The sequence below is a fragment of the Sphaerodactylus townsendi genome, linkage group LG03 (assembly GCF_021028975.2).
Source record: "Sphaerodactylus townsendi isolate TG3544 linkage group LG03, MPM_Stown_v2.3, whole genome shotgun sequence".
Classification (NCBI taxonomy): domain Eukaryota; kingdom Metazoa; phylum Chordata; class Lepidosauria; order Squamata; family Sphaerodactylidae; genus Sphaerodactylus; species Sphaerodactylus townsendi.
This window is the reverse complement of record NC_059427.1, coordinates 58,033,713-58,061,512: the sequence shown is the minus strand read 5'-3', so window position 1 is coordinate 58,061,512 and position 27,800 is coordinate 58,033,713. Positions and strand designations below refer to the sequence as shown.

General features: G+C 40.7%; 1 protein-coding gene across 1 annotated transcript in view; it reads right to left on the bottom strand.

The window, feature by feature from the left end:
• Positions 1 to 4,505: 4,505 nt before the first annotated feature.
• PHF2 (PHD finger protein 2) overlaps positions 4,506 to 27,800 on the bottom strand; it is a 159,399-nt gene continuing 136,104 nt past the window's right edge. Inside the window, exons 18-23 of the mRNA XM_048488427.1 lie at positions 25,894 to 26,171; positions 22,044 to 22,139; positions 20,491 to 20,600; positions 10,040 to 10,298; positions 6,623 to 6,688; positions 4,506 to 6,125 (exon numbers count right to left, since the gene is read on the bottom strand). Coding sequence (XP_048344384.1) covers positions 6,037 to 6,125; positions 6,623 to 6,688; positions 10,040 to 10,298; positions 20,491 to 20,600; positions 22,044 to 22,139; positions 25,894 to 26,171 — 898 coding nt within the window. The 3' untranslated portion in view covers positions 4,506 to 6,036. The remainder of the gene's footprint in view (positions 6,126 to 6,622; positions 6,689 to 10,039; positions 10,299 to 20,490; positions 20,601 to 22,043; positions 22,140 to 25,893; positions 26,172 to 27,800) is intronic.

Genomic DNA, 27,800 nt, shown 5'->3' with positions numbered 1-27,800 from the left:
TCGCACGGAGACGCATTTATTTTTTAAAAATTACTTCCCACATATTTGTAGCTACGCAGACATGAACAAATGAACCCCCCAGCCATGCCAACGTCCCACAGTACGACCATCTGCACCTGCATAGCTACACAGATGCAAGCTGCAAAATGTTTTTAAAAAGGAAAAGGAAGAAGGAGGAGCAGGAGGAGGAGGAGTTTGGATTTATATCTCCCCTTTCTCTCCTGCAGGAGACTCAAAGGGGATTACAATCTCCTTGCCCTTCCCCCCTCACAACAAAAACCCTGTGAGGTGGGTGGAGCTGAGAGGGAGGCAAAAAAGTGTCTTCTGCCTGGCCATTCTCTCATGTGCAGCTGCAACCCGGGATTTTTGAAAAGGATCACTTCTTCAGTGATAAAAAAAACAGGTTGGGGGAAATAACTTCTGTGTGAAGTCTCTTCCCCCCCCCCCCCAAAAAAAAATATGATATTTGACACCAATGATTATTGGCCTGTGCGGAAGGGACCAGAGTATTTACACTACCTGAACCGCACTTACATACTCTGTCGGAGTAAGGTATATTCAGATACAGTGTTAAGAATTATATCTGTCTGATTAATTTACTAGAAGTATGTTCAATCCCCCACCCACCCACCGCATCTCATCTACGTTTACAGAATTATATCCAGTTTTCATTCAGATATAGGCTTATGGCTATTTAGCAATAAACAGAGCAAGTACATTGAGGTGTTCCACTCTAGAGGTAAAATCAGCCCAATCCAGCACATGGGAATTCTGCTGCTCAGGGTGACTTCAGTACATGCAAAGTTTTCTTCATTTACAGCAACAGAGGAGGCATATCCCAATGGACAAAGCTGAGGTGAATAGGGAAGCCAGAATAAATTGGTACCCCATGTTCACACTGGGCGCCTTTGTGAAACCTAGATCCAATGTGCAAAATGTATGATTACTCTGTGTAATTGTTTCTATCCTTTTAAACTTCAGAGCCTGAGATAATATTGGTGATTCTACTGATTCCATGTGTCACCTGTGGTTTTCTTGAGAAACATTTGCTGACAAAGCAATCTACTTCTCAAGAGGCAGCCTTCCAATCCCATGTGGAGACAAAGGTCAGTTCTCAACCACCTTGGGCTCTGTCTGATCCAGCTCACGTTGCTTCAGGGGCCTGCTGTGTTGAGAACAGCAACATGGTAGTGTGCACAGAACAACATATTCTCTGGGCAATCGCATGATTCAGCTTGAAAATAAGCAAACAAACACCAATTCTATACAAAACCTGAAATATTTTACTTTTAAAATTTTGATCTAAGTTTACTTAGATTTCATGGACTTAATACAAGAGCATTTGATATGAATCGGTAAATAAAACACTGTAATAGATAGCCACAATAAACTTTGTTAGAAATGTACATGTTGCGAAAATAATAATAATAATAACAACAACAATAATAATAATAAAAAACCAGCATGACATCTGCGATATATTATATAAATGCTTGACGATAACAGTATACTAAGGAAGCTTAAAAAAACTTGCTCGGCATAATCCTGGGGCCCTATTCAACTAACGACGCTTAGCATGTTGATCCTCTATTTTCCTGCCATCACTGTAGAAATGTTAGTTAATAAGGCCTCAGTTGTTTTCTGTAGCTGTTCTTTTTCCTCATGGACATCACATCCAGGTAATGTGTATATAAACAAAGCTCATAAGAAATGTACAAATATAAAAAGCTACAAACATTAATAAATTACATCATCACAAAACACAGAAACACTTCACAAGGTGCTAATAAAATAATTGTATCCCCTCCCCATCCCATAATACAAGAATTGAAACAAGGAGCTGGTATTAGAAAGTTGAAGATTATTCTTCATAATGTGTCTTAAATAGATCATTTTAAACTATTATTTGATTCCGCATAAGGCTGCACAAAGTTTTACTTGTTTTTCAGGCAATGCCAAAAAAAAGGAAAAGAAAAAGGGAAAAAACATAACAAAAAAGACACAAAAAACTTTTTCCTCTTAGAATCAAGAACCTAAAACATAATTGTTGATAATACTCAGCAAAAAAGTGTATAAAGGTTAATGAAGTATTCTATAGAAAGAAATGTCTAAAGATACTTTTATAAAAAGAAGGTATTTAAAAAGCTATTTACAAGCTACAATTCTATGAAAAAATATGCTTTAGGAAACATATCTATAAATGAAAATACGGGACTGCCTGAGAAACAAATTTAACCCCTTAAGTGTTTATATGCAGACAAGCAAGTTTAATTTAAAATAATGCACTCTACACCAAACACTAAGAGAGTTAAAAGACAAGTATCCAGTTAAACTGTCAATAAGCTTGGCTTTCCTTTTATCAAACACCTGGATGTACCCAGCCCTCATTCAGACAAGTGTATCTGACAGGAAGTGCTTTGATATGGATGTCAAAAGCATTGTGTGCAACACTGTCATGACTGCGCACCTCACTGTATGCCTCGGTATCCAGGCATACACAAACCATTGTACCACTATGCCTGAGTTATACAACAGACTCACAGGCTTAAAGGAAAATTCAAAAGCCTTGCACATGAGTTACATTTTGTTAGTTTATCTTCTGGCAATTTTCTTCTTCCCTACTGTTTTTCCTAAAGCAGTAAAATGGGACAGGATTGGGCAAATGGGGGTGGCACATAAGTGCTTGTTTAGCAATGGCTTTAACTCATTTATACGTTTGATTTGGTTGCAGGGGTCATGATCCATGGGTTAATTAAAGCTGCAGAGAATTGAAAGTGAGGAAGAAGAATGTGCTTCATCTGTTTCATTTTGGATTAAGGACAAAACTATATATAACATTGGATACTTGTGATTGATTCTCCCAATACATTCTGATACCTAAAATGCAACTAGGGGAGGAAGTTAATCAGCTCAGAGTCAAAACACCAGGCAAAATGGATTTATCTGCCGGTGTTTTTTAAGATCAAAATCCAGATCCCCGACATATCAAGTAGTCCGAATCCAATTGATTGAGTATAGCATAATAGCATAGACCTGATCTTCGGTCGTGAATGGAGTTTAAAATTCACCATAAAAGTGAAGTATAAAAGAAAGTGAAGTGCATTTAAATAAGGACTAAGCATCATATCGCCTTTAAGGCATGGTTGCTATTTCTACTAGCTCAGGCCTCACACTGGTAACCTATGTATGATAGCAGATAACATGGTTACTTTGCATCCTACTGTATCATTTGCCCATAGGCCAGCAACACAAATGTTGGAATCATGTTGTTTGCACATAGTGTTTAGTTTTACTATAACTAGGCCCATACAGGAACCAGCCTCACAGGAGTTCCAAACAAGGATACAAAGGTCCCTTTTGCAGGGGCTCTTTAACCTACTTTGGCTTCTGGATATTTTTTTTTAAGCTTTCACACAACTTAAGGATAAAACCCACTGTGGTTTCTGAAAGCAAATGGGATTTTTAAAAAGTTTCACATACCCTAAGGATAAATGAGTATCCTCCTGCAGTTAATGATGGTTTAATTTGGTTTTTCCAAAGCCTGATTTGACCCAAGGTTTTTTGTACCACTTTATCCTTTAAGTGTGTAAACCATTAAAAAAAAATCTGTTTGCCATTAGGAGCCAAAGCAGGTTGAAACAGCCCATGTGAAAGGGGCCAAAGTTAGTATAAGAAGAAACTCTTTAAAAGGTAGAATTCTCTAACTTGGTAAACCAAAGGAGTCATTTCAATAGAGCAACTCTAAACTACCATATATACTCCAATATAAGTCAACCCAAATATAAGTCGAGGCATCGAATTTTACCACAAAAAACTGGGAAACTTATTGACTCGCGTATAAGTCTAGGGTGGAAAATGCAGCAGCTACTGGTAAATTTCAAAAATAAGATACCAATAAAATTCATGAAGGTATCTCACTGGTTGTAAGAAAAGTTGATGAAAAGCAATCTTCATGATCACAGGACGAACAGGATGAAGGCAAGAAGGGAGACTGCCTGGCTGCTTCATGCCAAAGACTGTGAGTACCCACAAGGCCTCCCTAAAAAATGGCTCACTAGAATTTTAAAAATGTCATTAAGCAAGGCAGTTTTTAAAGGAAGTAGATACTGTTTGCTAGCACCACCTTGTGAACAGTGTATACTTTTATCCTTGCATGTTCAGGGACATATTTTATTCAAAGGTAAGATTTTGCCATTAGGAAGATCTACAGTGTCTCTTTGTCTCCTACCACACTTGCTAAATAGCACAGAGGGTATTTCTGTCCTTAGAACTGTAAGACCCTCTCTCTTCAGCTTTAATTTGCACTGCTTTACAGAGAGGAATTTGAAAAAAACCTCAGCTTGACCTGATTTACTAGTAACAAATCTTGACTTGCATTTTGCAGTCTTTAAACGCTACGTACAATGGAATCTCTCTCCAAGAAGATGCCATGCCTGTCAGAACACAAATTTCAAGGGCACAGAGTAATACCTAACACGGCCAATGAGCTCTAATTGCAAAGACTGTAGCTTTATCAAAGCTGGAGGATTTACAAGCCTAGCTTTACATAAAAACACAAAAGGGAATGGTGAATTTAATACTCAAAGATGGATGCAGGCAAAATGCTTCTGCCACAGCTGGTGTAATCTCCTTTCTCAATGTGCTACAGCTTCGGCAGCCATCTTGGAATTACTGTATATACTCGACTATAAGCCGAGGGGGGCTTTTTCACCATTAAAAAAGTGCTGAAAAAGTCGACTTATACTCAAGTATATACGGTAGTCCTTCACAAACCTTCTGGGAGTTCTTTTTTAAAAAACCCTTCTAATGACAGTAAAATAAAACTGAATAAAATGGAACTAACTTCTAAGTAGATGGTGCTTAGAACTGCTTGCACAGTTATCATTTTCACCTCTTATCTCTGCGGTACTAATTAGTTTTGTGCATTTTCCCAAATTAAAGGCAAATGTTGTGAGATTTTAGCTAAACAGCTTTGAACTCAGACATTGACTAGAAGTGACAAAAACAGAAAAAGTGAGTGTGAACAATGTGAACATAAAGTATTACACATGTCTTTGTGTGTGGGGTGGAGTGTTAGATTCTTCCAGTGAAAATTCAGGAGCTGTAATTCAGTGCTGATGGAAGTTCATGACAAAATCCCCAGTGATTTTTAAGTAACTAGATTAACAAATGTTTATTCATGATATACCCTGTTGTATTCTCACTTTTCCCCCAAAGCCATCTTGAACTGCATATAAAATAAATTCATTTACCCATGGCTGTCAGACATCTGCTTACAGGAAAAACCTTTAGTAGGTTGAAGTGCAATTTGCTTCCATTCAACAAAATTACCATAATCCAGGTAAGAAAACTAAATTTTCCAGGGAATATTTAATTTACTGCACATATTATAATGGGATAAATCTAATCTCCCAATCTATGTTAATTTGAGCTAATTCAAATTTTAAAAATTCAGATCTTTGTCCCGATATGAATTTTGGGTTTCCTTATTTTGGGAGGATCAAAGGTTGATATCTGTATATTTCGTGTTTCTTTTTTTCTGTTTACTGGTTCTTTGTAGCATGGCTGGTCCACCACTGTTGTAGTTTGGCAGAATTTTTTTAAAAAATCATTTTTAAAAGTTCAATTGTTTTTGCTGCTTGATCACATACCTCTTTAAAACTGATACCATTGATAAATAAAATTGAAATTAATGTGCATACTGTTGAAACTGCTTTTCCTTTACTTATAAACAAGTTAAAGGGATACTTTCCTAAAACTGGAATGATCCTCAGTGTCTTGGAGTATTAACTTTTTGCGAACTATTCACTCTCAGCAATTTGAGAAAGGACATCTATATTAAAAAATATTTATAGCAGTATTCTGTACATGTTTTAACTGCTGAAAGTTAAAAAGAATTTATTAAAGTGGTGGCAAAAAGTTAACTGGTATTGTCCCTAGGATGTTGCACAATACTACTGAAGTCCTTCAAGAGTTGAAGAGTTAGCGTCAGCTCAGGACATTCTGAACGTTGATAGTCCCTGTTGTGGCTAAATTTTAGAGAAGAAGTTTCCCATTCCGATGAATTTTCAAAATCTTCCCAAGCCTTTGCTTAGCTGTAGCCATGCCTTTTTTTGTACGTTTCCCTGGAATTGAAAGAAAAAAGACAGTTACAAAACTGTATTTTTCTCAAAACTAGAAGTTTGCAGGAAGGTAAAGTGAATGTATCTGATAATTGGACATGGATAAATCTATCTATTCCAAAAATGATGGTGCCGAAATTCAGAAGTGGAACTACCCTAGTTGAAAACGATGTACAAAATTATGAGCTAATTTTAAACCCTTCTGAATGTTGAGACCAGCTTCTAATTGCTTGCGGTGTCATCACTGCTACAGTTGGTGTAGAGAAGGCTTTTAACAGCACTTGAGGAGAATATTTGTCATAGATTCTGTTAATACATTCCCAAAATGTTCAAGACTGCCACTAGGGAATCTGGAAAAAAGAGTTCCCAATGGCTTGAGCTGGGAAGCACTGGAAGAGTCTTTTCCCCAGGCTCTGGCAATATTTGATTCTTTTCAGTATGTTATGTTGCATTTCAGCTAAAAACAGCATAATAGCTTGAGGGTGCTGTTAGATCCATACCTACAGAAGAAGGCTCAGCTGTCTTCCGTTTACCAGCTTCAGTTGGTGCATCACCTGCAGCTTTTCCTTGAGAAGCAAAATTTGATAATGGTTATCATTTCTTGATTATATCAACTTTCAGTCACTGGAATGTGTTTTACATGGAACTGTCTTTGAAGACTGTTCAGAAACTTCAGATGGTACAACATTCAGCAAGTTATCGGTCACATTAAGTTCCATTTTTAGACTGGCTGCAAACAAGCACAATTCAGAGTACTAGTTTTAGTTCTGATCTTAAAGACCTAAACACACCAGAACCAAGATATCTGAAAGATGTTAAACAATATCAACATGAACACCAATCAAGACCAGGTTTCATGGCTTTGCTCTCTGTGTCTCCATCTTCTGAAGTACGCTGATGACACTCAGCTCATTCTGTTGATGGAGGGTGGGCAGTCATCGCCCCAGCAGCTCTACAGGACTGTTTGGAGGCAGTTGCTGGATGGTTACAACACAGCAGGTTAAAACTGAATCCATCAAAGACGGAGATCTTCTGGCTGGGCCGCAGGGGGGAGGTGGGGGATTTCCAACTGCTGGAGTGGGAGGGGGCTTTATTGGCACCGGCCTCCTCCGTTCGCAACCTGGGGGTCCACCTGGATTCGTCTCTTTCAATGGAGACCCAGGTGGCCCATATAACCCAGGTTGCGTTTTTCCATCTTCGACAGGCCCGGCAGTTGGCCCCTTTCCTCTCCCAGGTGGATCTCGCCACTGTGATCCATGCAACGGTCACCTCTAGGTTAGGACTATTGTAACTCGCTTGGCTATGCGTGGCCAGTGGGGAGATACTCTTCGGGAAGCTGAAGTTGGTCCAGCACGCTGGGCGGCGCTGCGGTTCTCACAGGTGGTGCCTTTAGAGAATATATATCCAACCTGTGCTATGCGCTCGCCTGCACTGGTTTCCAGTTGAGTTCCAAATCATTCATAAGGTATGGGTGCTTACTCTTTAAGTGCCTTTACGCTGCCTGGGACCTTCGTAATCTTCGTGGGACTGTCTTACCCCCCCTTATATGTCCCTACACGGCCCTCTAAGCATTCAAGTAGAGGCCAATTCTACTGGTGGTCCCTGGCCCCTCGGGATGATGCTAAGGCTTGGAGCCGCTACAATTCGGGCCAGGGCTTTGTACAGCCCTGGCCACCTCGCCTGGTGGAACACGCCACCACTCAGTGCTGGGTCCGGGCCCTGCCAAGGGATCTTGGAGGAGTTCCGCAGGGCCTGTAAGACCGAATTGTTCCACCGGGCGCTTGGAGGAGCCGGCCGGCTGGGATGCCCCTCCCCTCCTCCTTTTCCTTACATTCTGGGTTCTCCACTTCTCTGTTTTATTTTCCAGGGTGGATCTATGAAGTTCTGTTTTTACGATTGGATGCCAATGTAGCATTATTGATTGCTGTTTTAATGGGGTTTTATTGTAACTATTGTTTTATTGTGTTGTTCACCGCCCAGAGCCCTTCGGGAGAAGGGCGGTATATAAAACCAATAATAAATAAATAAATAAATAAATAAATAAAGTGAGGCAGGTGATCACCAAAGAGGGGTTCCTTCAGTAGTGCCACATCAGTCCCTACAGATATCCCTTTATCATATCGGCATGGCTTCTAATCTATTAAAATTTAGGTCCCAAATGAACCTTGTTGCTTAACTTAATGCTGTTCTGTACTTGTGGTATTGTCTTGAATTGTCTGAGCCCTTCGGGGGAGGGCGGTTTATAAACCTAATAAATAATAATAATAATAATAATAATAATAATAATAATAATAATAATAATAATAATAATAATAATAATAATAATAATAATGTATTTTAATTCTTTTATTGATTCTGCTGGAAGCTGCTTCAGAGACATTTTGGAGAAGCAGTGAATAAATGAGTTGGCCCTCAATCATGTTTAGTTCTAAACACTTATGATAGACTAAAGAACATACTTGAGTTCTGAAAAGGAGAAAACACTTTATACTTGTGGAAACCATCTGTTGAACATTTAACAGTTGCTTATGCTAAAGCAGCAGGTGTTATTTACCCCAGCAGCATTTACTCTTTGCTATGTTTCTTTCCTGTGGTTTCAGGAGGGAACAGAGGTATGGCTAAGATCTTGATCTGCTGCATCATACAACAACTACTAAACAGTCTATGTTTGAAAATATATTCTACTATGCAGTGTAATGTTTGTTTTACTACTGCCTAATATGATTTATTGCCCAATCCAGTGAGGAGGGGAAGGGAGTTGTGGAGGCAGCAGAACCTACACCAGCAGATTTACTCTCCCCTGGGCACTTACACCAGCAGAGGGGCAAATCCACCAACAGGAGGCTGCTGCATCCCTCCATGACAGCCAGATGTCAGTGCTTCTGTACCCCTGCTGGTTCTGCCAGATGACCTCATTCATCAATTTTACATAAATATTAAATAACTAATTCTATTAAAAGTGATGGTTCAAAATACTATGGCGGATTCTGCATGGGCCAAAAACAGCTGTGTGAAAACTGTGTAAAAACAATGTAAAATTATTTAAAACAGTGTAAAAGGGTTTACACCATTTTCACACTATTTTCACACTGCTGTTTCTGGCCCATGCGGAATACGCCTCTGATTATTCCTGGAGATTTTTTTTTTTTGAAAGATGAAATGTTTCACTACTATGGCTCAGTTCAGGCACCACACAAAATCATGTTTTAGTGAAACTAGTTATGGTTAGTATGATTGTTTGAATGTGGGCCATTCCATTTAACTGTAGATTAAATACCACAATTCATTAGTGGAAGCCACTGATGGTTGCTGACATCCATCCCACCTCACAGGAAATTTTTATTCATGGTATTGTAGGACGTACATAGCCAAGAAGATTGGGAATATGCAGTGAGGAGGGTCAAAAGAGCAAAAGGCGGAACTCCGCTAATGAAAAGGAGCAATGCCACACCTTTCCCCTCCTTACAGTAGCTATTACTCCATATAGATTGTGAAACCCAGTGAATACATTTGCCCAAAGCTCACAAAGGACCACTGGCAGAAGGAGAAAGCCATGATGATTGGCAATACTTGTAGTCATCATACTGGATCCAACCCTATGGTTAGTAGAAGTCCATTAAACCAAAATCTGAAACAATCACTATAAGTTGCTCTATCATCCACTGTTTGTTAGGTTTTGCATGAAAACAACTTTGTTTAATCCTGGTTTGTCAATTGGCAGCACCTTAAACCAAGAACTGAATGATCATTTGTACACCAAATTCTGGTTTCATAAATAAACTATGCTAAAATAAACCATACTTCAGTGTCAAGTCTGAACTGAGCATATATACGATTTACTAAAATATTAAAGTGAAATAATTATGTTCCCCAAGGAATGAAGTAGTTAACTAAACAAGACATAAATCTATGAATACCTTTGGCAGCTGCATTATTCTGAGATGACGAGGGCCTTCTTTGTGTGAGGAAGACTCCAGGAGCCATGGGTTGAGAACCTCTGTTTACTTGGGCAACGCCAAACGTGCTTGCACCAGCTGTATACTCATGGTCTGCTAGACTACTGCTGTGGGACTCCAGCTTGGGTTCAGGAGAGCTGCTTTCCTGAGGGAGTTTATTTGTGTTGCTGGGTGATAATTTCTTTTTAGTGTTCTTTTTCTTCTTGCCCTTTTGCTCCTCCTTCCAACAAATAACAAAGTTGTTATTGGCTGCAAAATAATGGCCACAAATAACATTCTTGATAACAGATAAATGTCACAGGTGTTAAGCTATACATATACAAAAAGGTTCCTGTTACAAACAGCACAATGTGAATATTTTATTTCTTAAGTTCGAGAGAAAGCTTCAGTATAAAAATCTTTCCATGACCAAATAATTTTATCAGCATAAAAGTGAAGCTTGTAGTTTATTATATGAGCTTTTACCTGTTGCAAGCTATCCAAGCTCTGCAATGCATCCCAAACTGTGGCCCGAACCAAAATTAATGGGAAGAGCTTATTTTCCGCTTTGACATGAGTCTCAAATTTTGAACATAGGCAGAGGGTCTGCTACTGTGTTCAGAAGGAATGGCATTCACAAAGCAAATTAAGAGTGCAGCCAGAGGTGGGATCCAGCTGGTTCCCACCACTTCCCTAGAAGTTTTTACTATTTTTTTCTGAGTGTCGAGAAGGGGTTACTAAAGCAACCTCCCTGCCTAATCACTTTTGCATCAAGGGAGTCACGTGGGGGGCACATGAGCGATGGAGTCACGTGCTCCTTGCCTCGTCACACCTCTGCCTGGCGACCGCCTTCCTTCCCTTTCCCGCCAAGAGGAAGACCGACTTCGTGGCTCGCTCCTGCCTCGTGCAGTTCCAGTCTCCAGAACATGCCCGGCCTAGGGAGCCACAGCACGGCGCGGTGGCCCCGGCCCCGACTACTGGTCAACTAGTCTCGGACTAGGGCGGATGGTGAGTGAGTGCACGGCTGGCAGGGGTGGGAGGCAGGGGTGGGATGGCAGCGAGCAGGGAAGGAGCAGGGAGGGACAGACAGGTCGCACTGCTCCCCCCCGGTCCCCCTTCCCATTGCCAGTCCTTGAGCTGCGAGCTGTCCCCCGCCCTCTGGAAAGCAAGTCTGTTTCGCCAAATGCCGCCTGCACTGCATGTGAAGCAGCAGTGGCTGCAACAGGACCCGGTCTCCTGTTTGCCCCGGAGACCCTTCCTTGCAGACTACCAGCGACCTAGCCTTAGCCAGTGACCCTGCCTGCATGGAATGCTTTTGACCAGAAACCGGCCCATGTCCTCTGCCCGGATCTCTTGGCATTTTCTCTCATTGAAACTGTGTGTGTGTGTGTGTGTGTGTGTGTGTGTGTGTGTGTGTGTGTGTGTGTGTGTGTGTGTGTGTGTGTGTGTGTGTGTGTGTGTGTGTGTGTGAAAGGAAGAAAGAGGGGGGAGAGAGAGACCATCATCGAGTGACAGGCAGACAAAAGCTGGGCTTCCCTGGGAAATGCAGAAGCTTGTGTGTGTGTGTGTGTGTGTGCCTGCCTGCCTGTGTGTGTGAATGGCTTGTATGCGTGAATTTCGGGTTTCTTCCTATCCCGGCCAGCAGTGATCACTCCTAGATGTCCTGGGGACTGAAAAAGCCTTCTTATTTTCCCATTCATACTCCCCCACCGCTGGGTGGGATCCTGGCTTCTGCTGGCACCAGCTCAGGATGTTTGGCGAGTGGGAGAAGGGAGCCCTCCCTGCGCAAATTTCCATTCTTACAGCCCCATCCGGTGGGGGGTGAATGGCTCACACCAGTGCATTTGCCCGCCCTGCTGGTACACTTGGCAAGTGTGCTGGCGGGGTTGGCAACCTGGGAGGCGGGAAGGTGCCATGGACTTCAGTGATACCCAACCCAGAAGGGCAGCCTGTGTCCCCCCCAGTGTTGATTGGGGGTGGGGCATTCCCAGGAGAGGGGTCAATGATAGTCAAATTCCACCAAGGTTTTCAGGCCAAGGGTACCATGGCCAGTGCCCCAGACTTACACCAAGTCCTTTGAGCCCCAAGGAGGGATTTTGGCTGATCAGGGAGATCTGTTGTTTCTCCCTCCTCTCTGCACCAGCTGAAAGTCCTCTGGAGGTCTGAAAGTCCTATGGATGGGGCTGCCCTTCATTCTTGTGCTAGAACTATTGGCTATTAAGATCAGACAAGCCTCTAGAATTAAAGGATCTAAAGTAGTTGGAGAAGTATTTAAAATCAAGCTATCCTGACAACTTGGGATTGACAGTTTCAAATCCACAACAGTCAATGCAATATATAATAGAACAAATGGAAAAATCTGGATTCCTTACAAGATATAAAATTAATAGGAAAAAGACTAAAATAATTTTGAATTTTTTAACAAAACAGGAAGAAGGTATTAGTAACATTACAGGTTGTGATATGACCTTACTTGGGAATAAACTTTACTGGACAAATTTACTGTAAAATTTACTGTAAGGCAAACATTAAGAGAAAATTGGTACATGATATTCTATTGGTGGTATATCACTCCAAAGGGTATTGAAAAGAGGGAGAAGAATCACATAGGGAAGTGCTGGAAATGTAAAGAAGTTTTTATCGTATGCAGTGGAGGTTTACAAAAGTCAAAACACTCTGGAAATAAATTCATACAGAAACTCAGAAAAGCTTAAAAATCAAATTTGCAGTGGATGCTAAGATTATGTTATTAGCCATATTACCCAAAATATTCAAAACAATTATTAAGAACTGCTTCAGTATTTGATATTGGCAGCCAGACCAAAACATGAAGCAGAAGAATGTTCAAGCCAAGAGAACTGGGACAGTAAACAAACGGAATATGAAGCAATGACAAAATTAATGAAAAAGCAACATATCAAAGAATTTTAAGATAAATCAAAAGCACATTAGTTATATTCAGAGAGAGAGAAAGAGAGAGAGAGAATAATGTGAAAAGTGAAGGATATGGTTGAAATGATGAGTATAATTTATTACTAACTTGGATTATTAATCACTTCATGAAAAATATGTCAATACAACTTTTATTTTGTGAGAAATTTTTTTAGAAAGTTCTAACAAAAGGCATTCGTCAGTTTTTTAAAAAATACTTTGGATTATTAGTATATTATGAATGGCCATCACTAGTAATTGTTTTTTTTAAATTCTGTACAATATTATATGTAGAATTTGGGATTGTCTCTCACAGCCCCATCCAAAGGAGGGATGAAAGGGATCAAAGGAGCAGTGAAGCCTTGCACCAGTGCATTCACCCTCCACAGAGCACATAACCAGGCGCAGGGGGCAGACACATTGGTGGCAGTGCATCCTGCATCCTCGCTGTCGCAAAACCCAGAAGCCTGGGCCGTAGCAGGGCTGTGCTGATGTCCTGCTCGAATTACAGTGTGAGGGGGAGGACTGGCCTGGGACATTCCCAGGGTGGAGCCAATGTTAGTCAGTTTCCTCCCAGGGTTTAGGGCCAGTTGCACAGTGCAGCAGCCCTGGGATGCATGCCACCTTTTTGGCAGCATATGTCCTTTAAATCCCATGAGGCTTTCCAGCAGCAGGGAAGTTTTGGGGCTGTCCCAAGCTCCCTGCACTATGGGAAAGCCCTATTGAAGGCAGTGGGGCAATGCTGCAGCGGCACTGCGTCCTGCTATGACCAGGTTTGGATCCGACTGTTAATTTTTAGAATTAACTGTAACTATGATTTGATTTTGGTTTCTTTTATCAAAAAGCATAACAGAGACTAAAACCAGTGTGAGGTATATAATACCCTCCACCAGGGAACAGGTCATGTACTGTGTCAGGTCAATTTGAATCAGTTGCTTCTGGCACTGTTGGCATACAACAGTCTAGGACAGTTGCTTGATCAAATGCAAAAATGTGAATAGAAGTCCATGACCTGGCCAAAAGGTTAGAAGTATTAACATATTAGTTATAGTGGTTGCACATCATTGGAGACAAGTTAATCAGCCAAAGGTGAAAAAAAGATTAAGAAAAGTTTGGTCATGATTATGGAGAAAATTACAATTATGGCATGCAAGGAAGGATTTACAAGTTGCTGAAAATGTTTCCTAGCCAACTAAAATAAAATATTAGTATTATTTAATTTTGTTTAATATCATACTGCCAGTTTTTTAGGCTGTTGGCCTTTCATTACAATTTGAACTGACAGCTGTAATATCAAAAATATTAAATAATAATAATAATAATTAATTTATTTTAATTTTATATTATTGGTTGATTTCACAGCAACCAGTTCTTTAGCTGGTTATTGGCCTTCATTACAATTCGAGCCTCACCCAGAGGCCCAGGAAGTTGTAATTTATCAATGTAGTATTTGTGAGAATCCCAGTAGGGCTGCCTTCTGAATTTGACAGATATTAATTTTGTCGATTTGAAGATGATTCAAGTGCTGCCCTAGTGTTTTCGGGATGGTGCCCAGGGTGCCGATTACCACTGGGACGGCCTCAGCTGGTTTGTCCCATAGACGCTGAAGCTCGATTTTCAAATCGTGGTATCTAGAGACCTTCTCATGTTCTTTTTCAATGACTCAGCTGTCACCAGGGACTGTTATGTCAATGATGATCACTTTCTTGTCCTCGATCACGGTGAACTCTGGTGTATTGTGTTTTAACACTTTGCCTGTTTGGATTCGAAAGTCCCACAGGATCTTGACTTTCTCATTTTCTGTTACTTTCTCTGCACAATGTTCCCACCAGTTCTTTAGCTGATCTTATGTTGTAATTCTTGCATACATTTCAGTGGATCATCTTGGCCACTGAGTTGTGCCTCTGTTTGTACTCATTCTGGGCAATCTTTTTGCAGCAGCTGAGGACATGATCTACAGTTTCATCAGCTTCTTTGCACAATCTGCACTTTGCATCATCCAAGGATTTTTCAATTCTGGTCTTGATCAAATTTGTTATAATGGCTTGCTCTTAAGCAGCTAAAATCAGGGATTCAGTTTCCTTTTTCAGACTTCCAGTTGTTAAACACAGCCAGGTCTTTTCATTGTCCACCTTGTCCTTAATCTTCTCCAGAAATTGGCCATGTAGAGCTTTGTTATGCCAGCTTTCGGTTCTCATTTTAATCACAATCTGTATTCTTGTTTGGTTTTCTGGGTTCAGCAAATGTCTGTTCTTCACCTCAATCAATGCCTGTTCTTGACTTTTATTCACATAATTGACCAGCGCATGTTTCTCCTCTTCCACAGTTTGCTTAGTTGCAGTAAGCCTCTGCCACCGGATATCTGGGGAAGGTATACTCTATTAGTATCTTTGTGTGGGTGTAAGGCATGGTGCACCCCTTTTAATTTTGGCTCTACCAGCAGGATATTATTTGCTTCCAAGTAGTTCATGATAATATCTGCTATTATGGCAGTGAGCAGTTTGAGCATTGTAGGCAAAAATGTTATTGGCCTGTGGTTTTCAGGTGTTGTTCATTTGGTTGAACCCTTCTGAATCAAGTATGTCTTCCCAGTTGTTAGCCATTCATCCATTTCACCATTTTGTATGGTTTCATTGAACTGCTTGGCCATTGTTGGGTGCAATCTGGTTAGGTATTTGAACCAGAAGCTATGCAATTGATCATGTCATGGTGCCGCCAGGGTTTTCACTTTCTTGCTTCAATTTTTTTATCATATCAGTTGTTATTTCCAGCTCTTGCATTTGTTGTGGCTAACATCTTTCTCAAAATATTTTATCCACTGTACCTTCCTGTTGTAATCCTTCTCGTTTTCCCACAAATCTTTCCAAAACTGAAGTGTTGCTTTCAACATTGATCTTTGTGTTGAGGCTTTGGTAGACATGCCTTTGGTCTGATCGAAATTGCTGATTTTTTCAGTACTGGATGTTTCTTGCTTCATATCTTTCAGTTTTTCTTGCTGTGGCTGAGTTTTGTTGTTTGGTGATCTCTAGTGCTTCTTCAACTGTTCTAGTGTCTAGCCAGTACCTTCTAATTGGTTTTTTCAGGATCTTGCCATTCTTTAATCTGTGTTCCTTCATATTTTTCAGGCTACTGGTATCTGATCTTAGTTTTTTGTTATATTTAATATCCAGCTCTTCCCAGTGGAGTGGGCTCAGGGGAAATAGGTAATTTTAGACTATATTAAGGATCTAGTTAATGAATTATTAAATGCAGGGCAGCTTTGGATTCTTATTTGATGGTGTATCGTGTAATTTGGAAACTGGGGGAGGGTTTGATTATCTGTTATTTGTTTTTATATCTCACTGTCAATTTTTGGTTACTGTACATCTGAATAATAACAATAACAACAACAATAATGTCCTATTTATTAGATGCATCCATTAAGCACCTGCTTAATGATTTTCTTTTTCTAAATGATGTAAAAATAACATTCAACTTAACCTACTGGTAGTCTTTATAGTTACCAAATGGTTCCCATTGAGAGCAGCAGCCCTGCATTTCCCTCCTAATGTCCTGATAATGTTTGGAAATGAAAAAAAGTAACATGATGTCACCACATTGCAAGTTTCCATGCTTTTGCAAGAGGCAAAATCATGGACGAGAAGGAAGGGGCCTCACAAATTGATGGCATTACATCATACATTTTGCATTCCTAAACATTACTGGGAGTAGCAGAGAAGACTTGGGGCAGTTCGTTTAACATCTAATTGTGATGTTTGAAACAATGATCAAGACAGAGACAATTCACAAAATGTCTAACAGCTTATATACATACTATAATTTTCCAGCTAAAATCAGTGGGATTTAAAATGCTTAAAATGCTACTTTGCCAGGTAGTGTGCTGGTAATTTAGAGGAATAAAAGCCGTGCTTTATAGCATACTTTTTATAACCCTCTATTGGCCTTTCACATATGAAAGGAGTAACTGATTACACAATTGAAAAAATACAAACGTGCTGTGAAGTCTGGTTTTATAAAGATCTCACTTTCTTTGATGCTGTTTCAAAAGCATCCTTCGATTCAAAGCATTTTAATAGGCTTCAAACATGCAGTAATTTTAGTGCTCAGTGGAAGTTTCATTATATTTACTTCTCAGATTCTTCTCCATATAAACACACATTTAAAAATAATTCAGTCATTGGCTCAATTATATTTTAGTCATGACTTAATTAATTGTTTGGCTTATTTTCCCCTCTTCTTTAGCAAAAAAGATGAAACAGCAGCTTCTGATAAGGGTAAATCTGTATTCTGGCATTTCCCAAATAGCAAATACCTTTTTTCCTGAACAAAAACTGGAGGCACATTTTACTCTTAGACATACATGTGTGAAAACATATTAATATATCTCAGAAGGGACTGTCTTGAGTTCTGTATCAATTCTGTGTGTACCTCTTAAATGAAGAAAAAGAGCTTGGATTTATACGTTTCTTTTCTCAACTGCAAGGAGTCTCAAAGTGGCTTACACACTCCGTTCCTTTCTCTCCCCTTGTGAGGCAGGTGGGACTGAAAGAATTCTTTTTTCATTTTTATATAGCTACACAACTTTACGGCTCTGGCGCCGGCCTGGTGAAACACTGTACCACCAGCGGTTCAAGCCCTGCGGGACCTTGGAGAGTTCCGCAGGGCCTGTAAAACCAAGCTGTTCCACCGGGCCTTCGGAGAGGCCAGCCGCTGACGGTGCCTCTGCCCCCCCTCTGCTTCTAGGGGTTCTAACACCATCGGGACCCATTATTCCTTCTGGGGAGAGTTGTATATAGGTTTCGTGGGACATTGTTTTAGAACTGTTTTAAATTGTATGCAAGTTTTATATATTATATTATATTTATATTGTTCACCGCCCCGAGCCCTTCAGGGATAGGGCAGTATATTAAATCAATAAATAATAATAACAACAACTACTACTACTACTACTACTACTACTACTACTACTACTACTACCACCACCACCACCTACTGATACCACCCAGGTTTGGTGAAGTTTGGTTCATGGGGACCAAAGTTATGGACCCTCAAATGTGTAGCCCCCATCTCCTATTAGCTTCCATTGGAAACAATGGGGGATGGGGCATCCGCTTTGGGAGCCCATAATCTTGGACCCCCTGAACCAAACCTCACCAAACCTGGGTGATATCATCAGGAGAGTCTCCCAACAAATCCCTGAAATTCTGGTGCTGCTAGCTTAAAAACTGTGCCCCCTGCAGCCAAAAATAAAAAAAAACTTTAAAACACAAAAAACCCACAAATGGGGGCGGAGCTTTGGACATGTAATGGGGGGGTTGAACCCAAGAACCCCCCCTTACCTACATCCTTGTCCCATTCTTCAGATTAGAGTCCACCACTCTTAACCACTACACCACGCTGGCTCTCTGTAGGGAGGCTAGCCTATATCAATGACTCATGAAGAGATGCCACAGGCTGCATCCCTGAGATGTGTTTGCCACATGCTCCAGTCATACCAAATGAAGAGACAAGAAATAATTATTAGCTCTTGACAGAGACTAAATGGAATGAGCAGCAAACCATGCAAAGGAGAGGGAGGCAACTTCCTCTGTTTGTTCTCTCAGGAGATTTAATCCTTTCTTGGTGTATTTGTTTATGCCCAGCTAGCAGTTCTTTTGTGGTATATCGGTATCTTACCTGCACAGAGTTTGGAATGCAGGTATATAAATATGGTTGCTGATTATCCAGTCCTTTTCTCCTAATACCAGTGAGATTTGCTAGGTGGCAACATTTGCTCAGATTTTTTCCCATATCAATGCTACTCATTCTGTTGTCTGTTTACCAGTGTTTGCTTAAACTAGCTTTAAAAAAAAATACTTCCCACAACTTTTATCTTTGTAAATGTATGCATTGTGTAGATATTAATAAGGTTACAAAACTGACCCCTGAGACACTAAAATAAATTTGCCAATATGTTCTTTCAGAAAATAAAGCCCAGGCATCTCTGAAAATCTGGATCTTGGAGTCTGTCTTAATGCCCCTGAACCTCACATTATCCTTGCAGAAGAAACTTTCCAACCGATCACAAATCCATTTGCGATACCAGCTGCAGTATAATTTTTCAGGGATGTTTACTTTTCTAAAGAAACTATTTTACCAAAAAGACTTCTAGCTCTACCTGTGATATTTTAACAGATTAAATCTTGACTCTCTCAATATCTATTCCAAAATGCCTCTTCATTTGAACTTGATTTTGCAGTTCAAACTAGAGTTTTTAGAAATCAGAATGCGCAATAGGAACCCATTCCTAGAAACAGCTGTTATTTTTGCAACTTACTTGAAGTGATTATATTGTAATATAATCACAAGGGGTTATTTATAACCAGCAGCAAAGTACAAACAAATACAACAGGCTCTAGCAAACTGTTGGTGAGTTAATGGCCCCCACTGAGGGGGCCAATCCCTCCTGCCTTTCCTCCATTCTTGACCATGTAATTTAACACAGACAATGAAAACCTAGCTTAATTATTCAATTAAAAAAAGCTTACCCACCCACGCACAGAGAGACAGGCTCCCCTAACTTTGCAAACAGGCCCTCCATTTCCAGATTCCACCCCACACACACACATACAGGCTCCCATAACTTTGCAAACAGGCTCATCTATCTCAGATTCCACTACACACACACCCATACACACACACAGGCTTGCCTAACTTTGCAAAAATGGGGTCTCCTCTTCCAGATTCCCCCCCTTTCCCCCCCACACACAAACAGACTCGCCTAACTTTGCAAATGGGCTCTCCTGTCTCAGATTCCCCCACCCCACATACAGACAAGGTCCCCTAACTTTGCAAATGGGCTGTCTTTTCTCAGATTCACGCCCCTCCCAAACACACACACAGACACACCTAACTTTGCAAATGGGCTCTCCTTTCTTAGATCTCTCTCTCTCTCTCTCTCTCTCACACACACACACACACACACACACACACACACACAGAGAGAGAGAGAGAGAGAGAGAGAGAGAGAAGCAAACAAAACTTTGCAAATGAGCTCTTTTGGCCCTGTTGTGGCTTGACAGAGTTTGTCCTGTGTTCCCTGACAGGAAGTTCTTCAGAGTTCACCACAGGGACTTAGTCCTAGCAGGGAGAAGCACACTGTGATGGGGCAGAGGAATCTCCTCCTGAACTTTTCCCACTTTTCATGGCTTGCTGCCACCAAGGAGAAGCACACTACTGAGGGAGGAGGGGAATATGGCTTCCTACAGCAAGGGCTGCTGGGAAGTGTAGTTCTTACCCCTCCAAGAGGAGTTGGAATACGGGCCCTCCCAGATGGCTGATGACTACAATTCCCAGCAGCCCTTGCTTTTTCTGGTTCATCGGCAGGAACATGTAATTCAATTATATAGCAAGATGATATATTTTTTGTGATAAAACTGTTCATAAAGCTGAAAAGCATAAGAAAAAAATCAGTGCTGAAAAGCAGTAATTTCTAAGAAATAATTCACAAATAATCAGCTCACCTGCTGGGATAATTTGGCAGCAGCTGCTGCCAGTCCAGTTTCAATAGATGCTACTCTTGTACCTTCTCGAACAGGTCTGTCTTGTCGAGGTACTGATGGGCCAACTCTTGCTAAATGCAAAAGCAAAAAAATATATTGGACAGAATATGGTGTTATTTAGAATCCTATTGAGGTCTATTCAATGGGGGCTTACGCCAAAGAAAAAGTTCTTACGATTGCACTATTATATATAATTTGGATAGACATAAAAGAGAAATTCATACAAATAAGACATAAATGGACCATTTATTTCAGTAGAGAAATATCAGCTGTCCTGACTGTACCCTAACGTTTTGTATTTGATTCAAGGGAAGAAATGAAGTGCAAACATTGCTTCAGTTTATCCCCTGATTTCTACTTTATTCCCCTGATTTCCACTTTTGTTCCTTCAGTTCTTTTGTTTTATTTTGTTCTGTTTCTCCCCCCAGCACTTTTGAGATCACTTTTACCCCAACATATTTCTGGAAGCCAATTTGTAGTCAGCTTTTTCCCAGTGCGTAATGTTTCTTATTACTTTTCTTTGTCCTTACTCCTGCTCACTCTTCAATAATTGGACTGCGGACATCCTTAAACTACTCCCTCTCCCTCAAGACAGTTATTTCAACTTTTCTTAAAAGGCCCCAAAATACTGATATAATATTTTAGTGTCATAATGACAGTTCAAGCAACTCCTTTGAAATTTCAGTTTTTCCTTCCCTTGTGGAGATATATGGAAAAAAGCATACCTTGGCAAGGGAAGGGGCTATGGACTTCTTTTCTTTCTTTTTAATGAAAGCTGGGAATTAAGAGAACCTGGTTAAACTTTCATTACAATACTATTGAGTTATAGCAATATTTTAGGGTCATTTTTTGAAAATAAGAGGGAATGCTGTGTGACTACTCCAATAAAGACAGTGATGATGACTGACTGTACTCCATTTGAAAATCCGCATTATTTAAGCGACTTGCAGAAGAAAATTAACTGACTCTAAGATCAGAAAAATGCACAAGAAGGGCAGATATGTGGAAAACCCTGTCCAAACCCATTCCAATGCTTCTGAATCAACTCCCAAGAAAATCAGGAGTAACTTCAGGATGCAGAAAAGGTCTTAGTGAAGAAATCTGACCCGATACATAAAGCCTGATGCAATCTCAAAGAGTTTTCCACAGATTAGACATCTTTGCAGAACTCCCCAAAATACTATCTTGCATTACAGAACTTTAGTTTGTGGTAAAAAGGAGGTCCAGCCCTTCCAGTAATTGTTCACTGCGGCATGTGGTATATCAAGAGCAGCTGGCCCAAGTGATGCCATGCCAAGATGTGCTAATCAGGTAACTTCTTCTCCAAAGTATATTTATTTTGCACAGTCATGTATATTCAGTATTAAAACAATGTATCCATTATTCTATATCGGGTGCCAAGTGGATGCAATTTATTTTGTGGCTGCTTGGAATCACTGGGAAAGATCCATACATGAAATTAGTTTAACTGTATTTTCTGCATACTTCTGGATTTGGAATACCGGAACTGTTACCTGTTGGGCTATAAGGAGCATCATCAGAACTTTTCCTTTTCTTTGAACGGGACTTGAATACTGGATTATCTTCATCTGATTCAAGGGAAGGGTATACTATATAAGGAAACAAATACCATAAGAGATTTTGAGGTGGTAATTAACAGCAGTCATGTAACCTACGGAGTAAGAAAGTCATAGGTGAATTAAGTCTGGGAGAAGTCTACACTAGACACTCACAATGAAATCTCTGATCAGCATCATGATTCAACATGGGCCTGAATTAACAGGTAATTTCTGAAGATGGAAGGGATTTCCATCCATGAAACATGACTTCCTTTGGCGCCCCCCACCCCACACCCCGGCTAAAGCTTCAAATGTCCCCACTGAAGCGCTGCTCTTGGGGACTAGAAGTCTCCTAGGAAAACTGTGCAAGAGTGAAAAGTGTCCGTGAATATAATCCATGGGATCTAATCAACTATCTGAGGAAATTTCTGACCTACACCAGTATTTCAGTTACAGACATACTTCACCACTATTTTTCCCCTGAGTTGGCACATAATTCATCCACAACAATCTGATCATTATGAATATATACTTTACAGGAAAGATAAAAAGAAAATTTCAGCTGCTGAGCTAATAATAAAAATATGAGAGAAGAACACCAGAACCTGATTATGCAAACTGAGCACAGTTCTAACTGCTATGGGAATCATATGGTATGCTTAGGAAGATATCTGGTAGTTTTATTCTTAAGTCCTAGTCTGGTTAAACTTATCCAAATCATACGGGGAACTGCTGTGTGCAGTAGTAGCCAGGCAGAGTTTTTTTTAAAAAAAAAATTAGAAGCCACGTATGTGGTCTTTGAGACCCAGCTCCACTTGCTTTAACTACTTTGACATCGGTGAGACATCTTGGAGCATCTTTGTTTTCAACAAATTTCTAAGCTAAATGATTTTTTTTTGCACCTAGAGATAAATGTCTACACTAAATGATATCATTATTTATCTGTTTTTTCCACACTTAAAGGAAGCTACTAAAATGCAGCTTTAATTTCCATCTTCCTCTGTTATGACAAAACATGATTCTGAAATAACTGCATCAATTTAGCCACTGAACTGAAAATATGTTAACCAGATGTAGGACAGATGGAGACTTAGCAAACCAAATCATCTTGCAACAAAGCAAACCTATTAAATGGTAGCATAAATGTATAATTAGCAAGCATGTTGGTCTTCCCAGTGCAACCCTCCCGTCTTTAAAACTGTCTCATTTAGATCGTGCCTATACATTATACATCCACTCAGTTCTAAAAATAATTTAGATTGAGTGATATGCCTACAGGTAGTGTAATGGCAGGCTGGACTTACTGATTTGTCAAATACATTCAGTTTAAAAAAAAGACAGCCTAGTTGAAAGTGGAAATAATGTTTTAATTTTTTTAAGGGGTCATAGCTAAGGACCACCATTTTTTAAAAATTACATTCTACGTATTTTGCTAGAATATGTTTTATATTTTGGAGCTATTAGGCAAACTTCTTTCAGTTTTCAGGGACATTTAAATGTATACTATTGGTCCAGACTGACTGAATGGAACAAAAGTTTTCCTAATAGTATAGATGGCTGGTGCATTTTAACTTAGTGCCTTTAACTACAATCATGAACTGAAAAGGTTTGCTTGGTTGCAGAGCCTTTCCCTTTCTTTTCAAACAGTCACACACTGTTTGCAAGCTGCTCTCTGCTCCCAAAGGAGCAATGAGATCAGCACTGACAAGCAACATGGCAGGAGGGAGGGAGGGAGAGAGGGAGGGAGGGAGGGAGGGAGGGAAAAGGAGTTCCACTATGCCCATTGAACCTGCTACATGTTTGTTCAACAGATGTTAAATAATGTTAAAACAATATGATGTTTCTAAGGAAGTTTCTGAATCTCCTTCAATCAGCTATCAGTGGTGGCAGCTGAAATTGTATTGTGTGTTGGTAAGCAATGCTCAACCATCTGGTTTTTTCCTCAGAAATCCCCTGAAAACTTTGCTATCTAAAAACCCAGGCACAAGGGTTCTTGGCAGAGCATATTTTAGGATGCTACACAGGAGAGCAGGCTGTCTCTAAGGGCCTTCCCTGCTTGTATAGTTAAGGTCCCTTTCATAAGTGCTTTTTAATCCACTTTGGCATCTGAAGGCAAATGGATTTTTAAAAATGTTTTGCACACCTTAAGGATAAAATGCTGTCCTCCTGCCATTAATGAAGCTTTAATCTGGGTTTCCCAAAACTTGTTTCAATTCACTTTGTTGTTCTTGTGCTTTATTGTTTAGACGTGCAGAATCTTTTTAAAAATCCATTATCCTTGAGAGGCTAAAGCAGGGTGAAAGAGTACACACGGAAGTGTGGGGGAAGAGTGTCCTTCAAATCACCACAGCACAAGATTAGACCATTACTGATAAGAATAAAAGTTTTTAGGACATGGTAGTTTGGAAGCTGAGAAGTATGTATAGTATACCTTGAACTGTAAGATATATGAACATTTTCTGTGGTGATTCTTACCTTGTAACATAATCTGCTTGAGTAGGACAGGGAGACTCCTACCCTCCTATCACTCCACAGAATGTGCAAAACAGAAATTTTCAGGAGGAAGTTTTTCTAAAAGGAAGGCAGCCTAATCCTACAGGCAGAGGGGTGCAAATGGGCTGTCGGAGAGAGCATGAGACCACACTGGCATGTTTACCTTCCCTGCTGGTGTAAGTGGCATTTATGCCAGCAGAAAAGGCAAACTGGGAGGCAGGCATATGCAGCAAAACTCGGAAGCACCTGACCTGGAAAACAGCTCAGCCTGCAGAGTTGCACTGGCATCCAGGTGGACACTGGCATTTCGGGGGCGTTCCCTGGGGGTGGAGCCAACTGTAGTCAACTTCCACCAGCTTTTGGAGCCAGGAATGCCCCGGCATAGCCCTCAGACTTACCCCACCCTTTTGTGTAACATGGTCTGGGCAATGAAGGACTTGCAGGTGGCCTTTTGCTGCCTCCCTGTGATGTCTGCAAGCCCTCTGGAGGTGGAGCGGCATCAGCGCTGAATTTGGCCGCTTCAGCCCTTTAGATAGGGCTATTAGAACAGCAACATAAAGGAACAATCCAGGAGGACATTTTAAAAGGGGAAGAGAATAGCAGTCTACTGCAATAGTTCATTGTAGGTGTCATCTTGCTTTTACTGCACTGCTTCCTACCTTTGTAATCCACTCTCAGACATCATGCTTTAATGACAGTTTACTGTTTTCATTCTTTTATTGGATGTTTTATCAGTGGAGTAGTGCCAAAGGGGCTGGGTGGGGCGTGACGCCCTGGGTGGAGCAGCGGAGGGGGCATGGCTGGGCTGCAGAGGGGGCGTGGCATTTTGTGGGCATTCCGGGGCGGGGCTGGATGGTGCCACGGTGGGGGTGCAGGGGGCGCGCATCCCCCGGGTGTAGTTCCCCCTTGCTCTGCCTCTGTGTTTTATGCTTTCTGAATTGTTTTTATAGTTTATAATACCCCTTGTGTCTTGGCAAGAAACGCAGGTGATAAATGAAATAAATACAGCAAGATAAACAAATGAACTACCATATTTCTGTCATGCACAAAGAAATTCTCAAATGAACTCAAAGAAGTTGTGAAACAGCTGTGCTAGCCACCTGCCTCACTTTGCTCAAAGCAAATAAGAAAGACAATGCAGACCTAACAAATATTCATTCTCACTCCCAACAGCCTGCCCCAAAATTCATGGTCTCATCCCCTTTTCTCAAGTTATCTTCTACATTTATACAAATCATTGGGGGTTTGCTGCTGAACAGACAAAATGGTTTAAAAAACAACAACAACCCAAAAGGTATAAATTCCCCCATACCATAATCAGAATCTTTAAAGCAGGCATCTAGGTGATCCTGGTCCTCATCATAATCTTCAATATCAATGCTGTTTTTCACACTCTTCTTTGGCAACCTCTTGCTTGCATTTTTGTTGTTGCTGCTTCCCAATTTTTTGGAATTTGAGGCTGAGAGAGAATTATTCTTCGCTTGGTTGGTGCCCCATGAAGGCTGTAGGCAGGAATCTGAAGACTGGAGGTTTGCCATTGACAACATTCCTTGGATTGCTTCCTGTGTGCTGGGAGAGGCAGGTGGCTGACTGAAGGAGGAACAGGAAAGTAAAAAAAAGCTTTCAGTTCAAAAGATTTTTTTGTTTAAAGGTCCACTAAGTTATCAATTGCCAATGATACTCTTTGACTGCTCACATGAGTAAACAACAACAGTATGAAGAGAAATGTGTGGACTCAAAACAGGATAAAAGTGGAAATGCAGAGAAATCAGCTGGAGCATTTCAGTTATCTCAGACATTCCATTTAAGATCAGAATATCTGTGGACCCAGTATTAAAGGGGAAGAGACAGGTTGGCAATCCACTCAGATACCAAAGTAACAAGACAGACAATTTTGTTGGAATAAAATTGGTCAAAACTTTATTGGCTACAGCAGCTGTTAGAACCTTTGCACAGTGTGAGACTGGGATTCTGTTTTTGGGTGACCAACCTGTTGGCCAAAATATATCAGGTAACCACCGTGTCGACTGATATCTCGCCTTCGCCCTGAGCCAACCCACTGGCTGGGGGTTCAGAAGTCTGGGTGAGTTATAACTCCTCTTTTCAAGCAAGTTTCTTAAGTTTTCATTTGTTTAAATTCTGGAGAATTTGGCAGTATGGCACTAACAGATCTCTAAACAAAGTATCTTATTCCAATATGGCAAATTTATAACACAGTTCATAAATCAGGCACATAACTCAGTTGTATTTATTTGTTTGTAAGAAGTAAATTCTTACTGGATGACGAATATGATGATAGGTGAGACTCCCTTTTTAAGTTTCTTATCTTCTTCAGAAAAAAACAGCATCATTTACAGCTTTAAGCTTTGGATGGCAAGCAGATGGATTCCACATGGACAATGCCCCTCTGTGGTGTCCCTTGCCACTTGAGGTGAGACACCACTGATAGACCCCAAGCTGGGCATGTCTCAAAAGCACTCACCCCAAAATCTCTTCGAGTGATCCCCGAGATTAGGAAAAAGGGCATGGAGGCCTCTTCCCCACCCCAAAGGAATCCAGTTCCATGCTGCTACCACCCGTACAGTGACTTAAAGTTTGAAAAGTGAACAAAACATGTTTGAGACAATACATCAGTGGAACACTAAAACAGAGGGAGGTCCAGGTTGGAAAAACCAAAAGGCTGAATGAGGCAGTGGTGCCCAAACCAGGGTGGAGTGGGAGCCCTAGAAAGGATCCCGCCCAGTGGTGGGATTCAGCAGGTTTGCACCACTTCGGCAGAACCAGTTGTTAAAATGGTGCTTGTAAACAAACAGTGGTTACATTATTTTAAATCCCACCACCAGACCAGGTTGTTGAATTATTTGAATTTCACCACTGATCCTGCCCCTGAGACATTGCAAGGTTGCACCAAATAGGCCTGACAGAAAGGTGGCCAGTGGCCAACTGCACTGGAAAGTAGTCCAATCCAGAGGAGGACTGGGAAACAGAGCTCAGCTGCTAACTTTCTGATAAACTTGTGCCACACAGGCAGGAACCCATGATTCCAAATGGCACCTACCCCTTTTCCTCTCCCTGCAGGCCCACCAACAGGCTCAGGTAAGTGTGGACCCACATCTAATACAAAAGACTGTGGAGAAAATTAGAACAAAAATCTTGCAGATCTGAAAACCACTAACAAATTGGTACCAGTGGTGGGATCCAAAATTTTTTATAACAGGT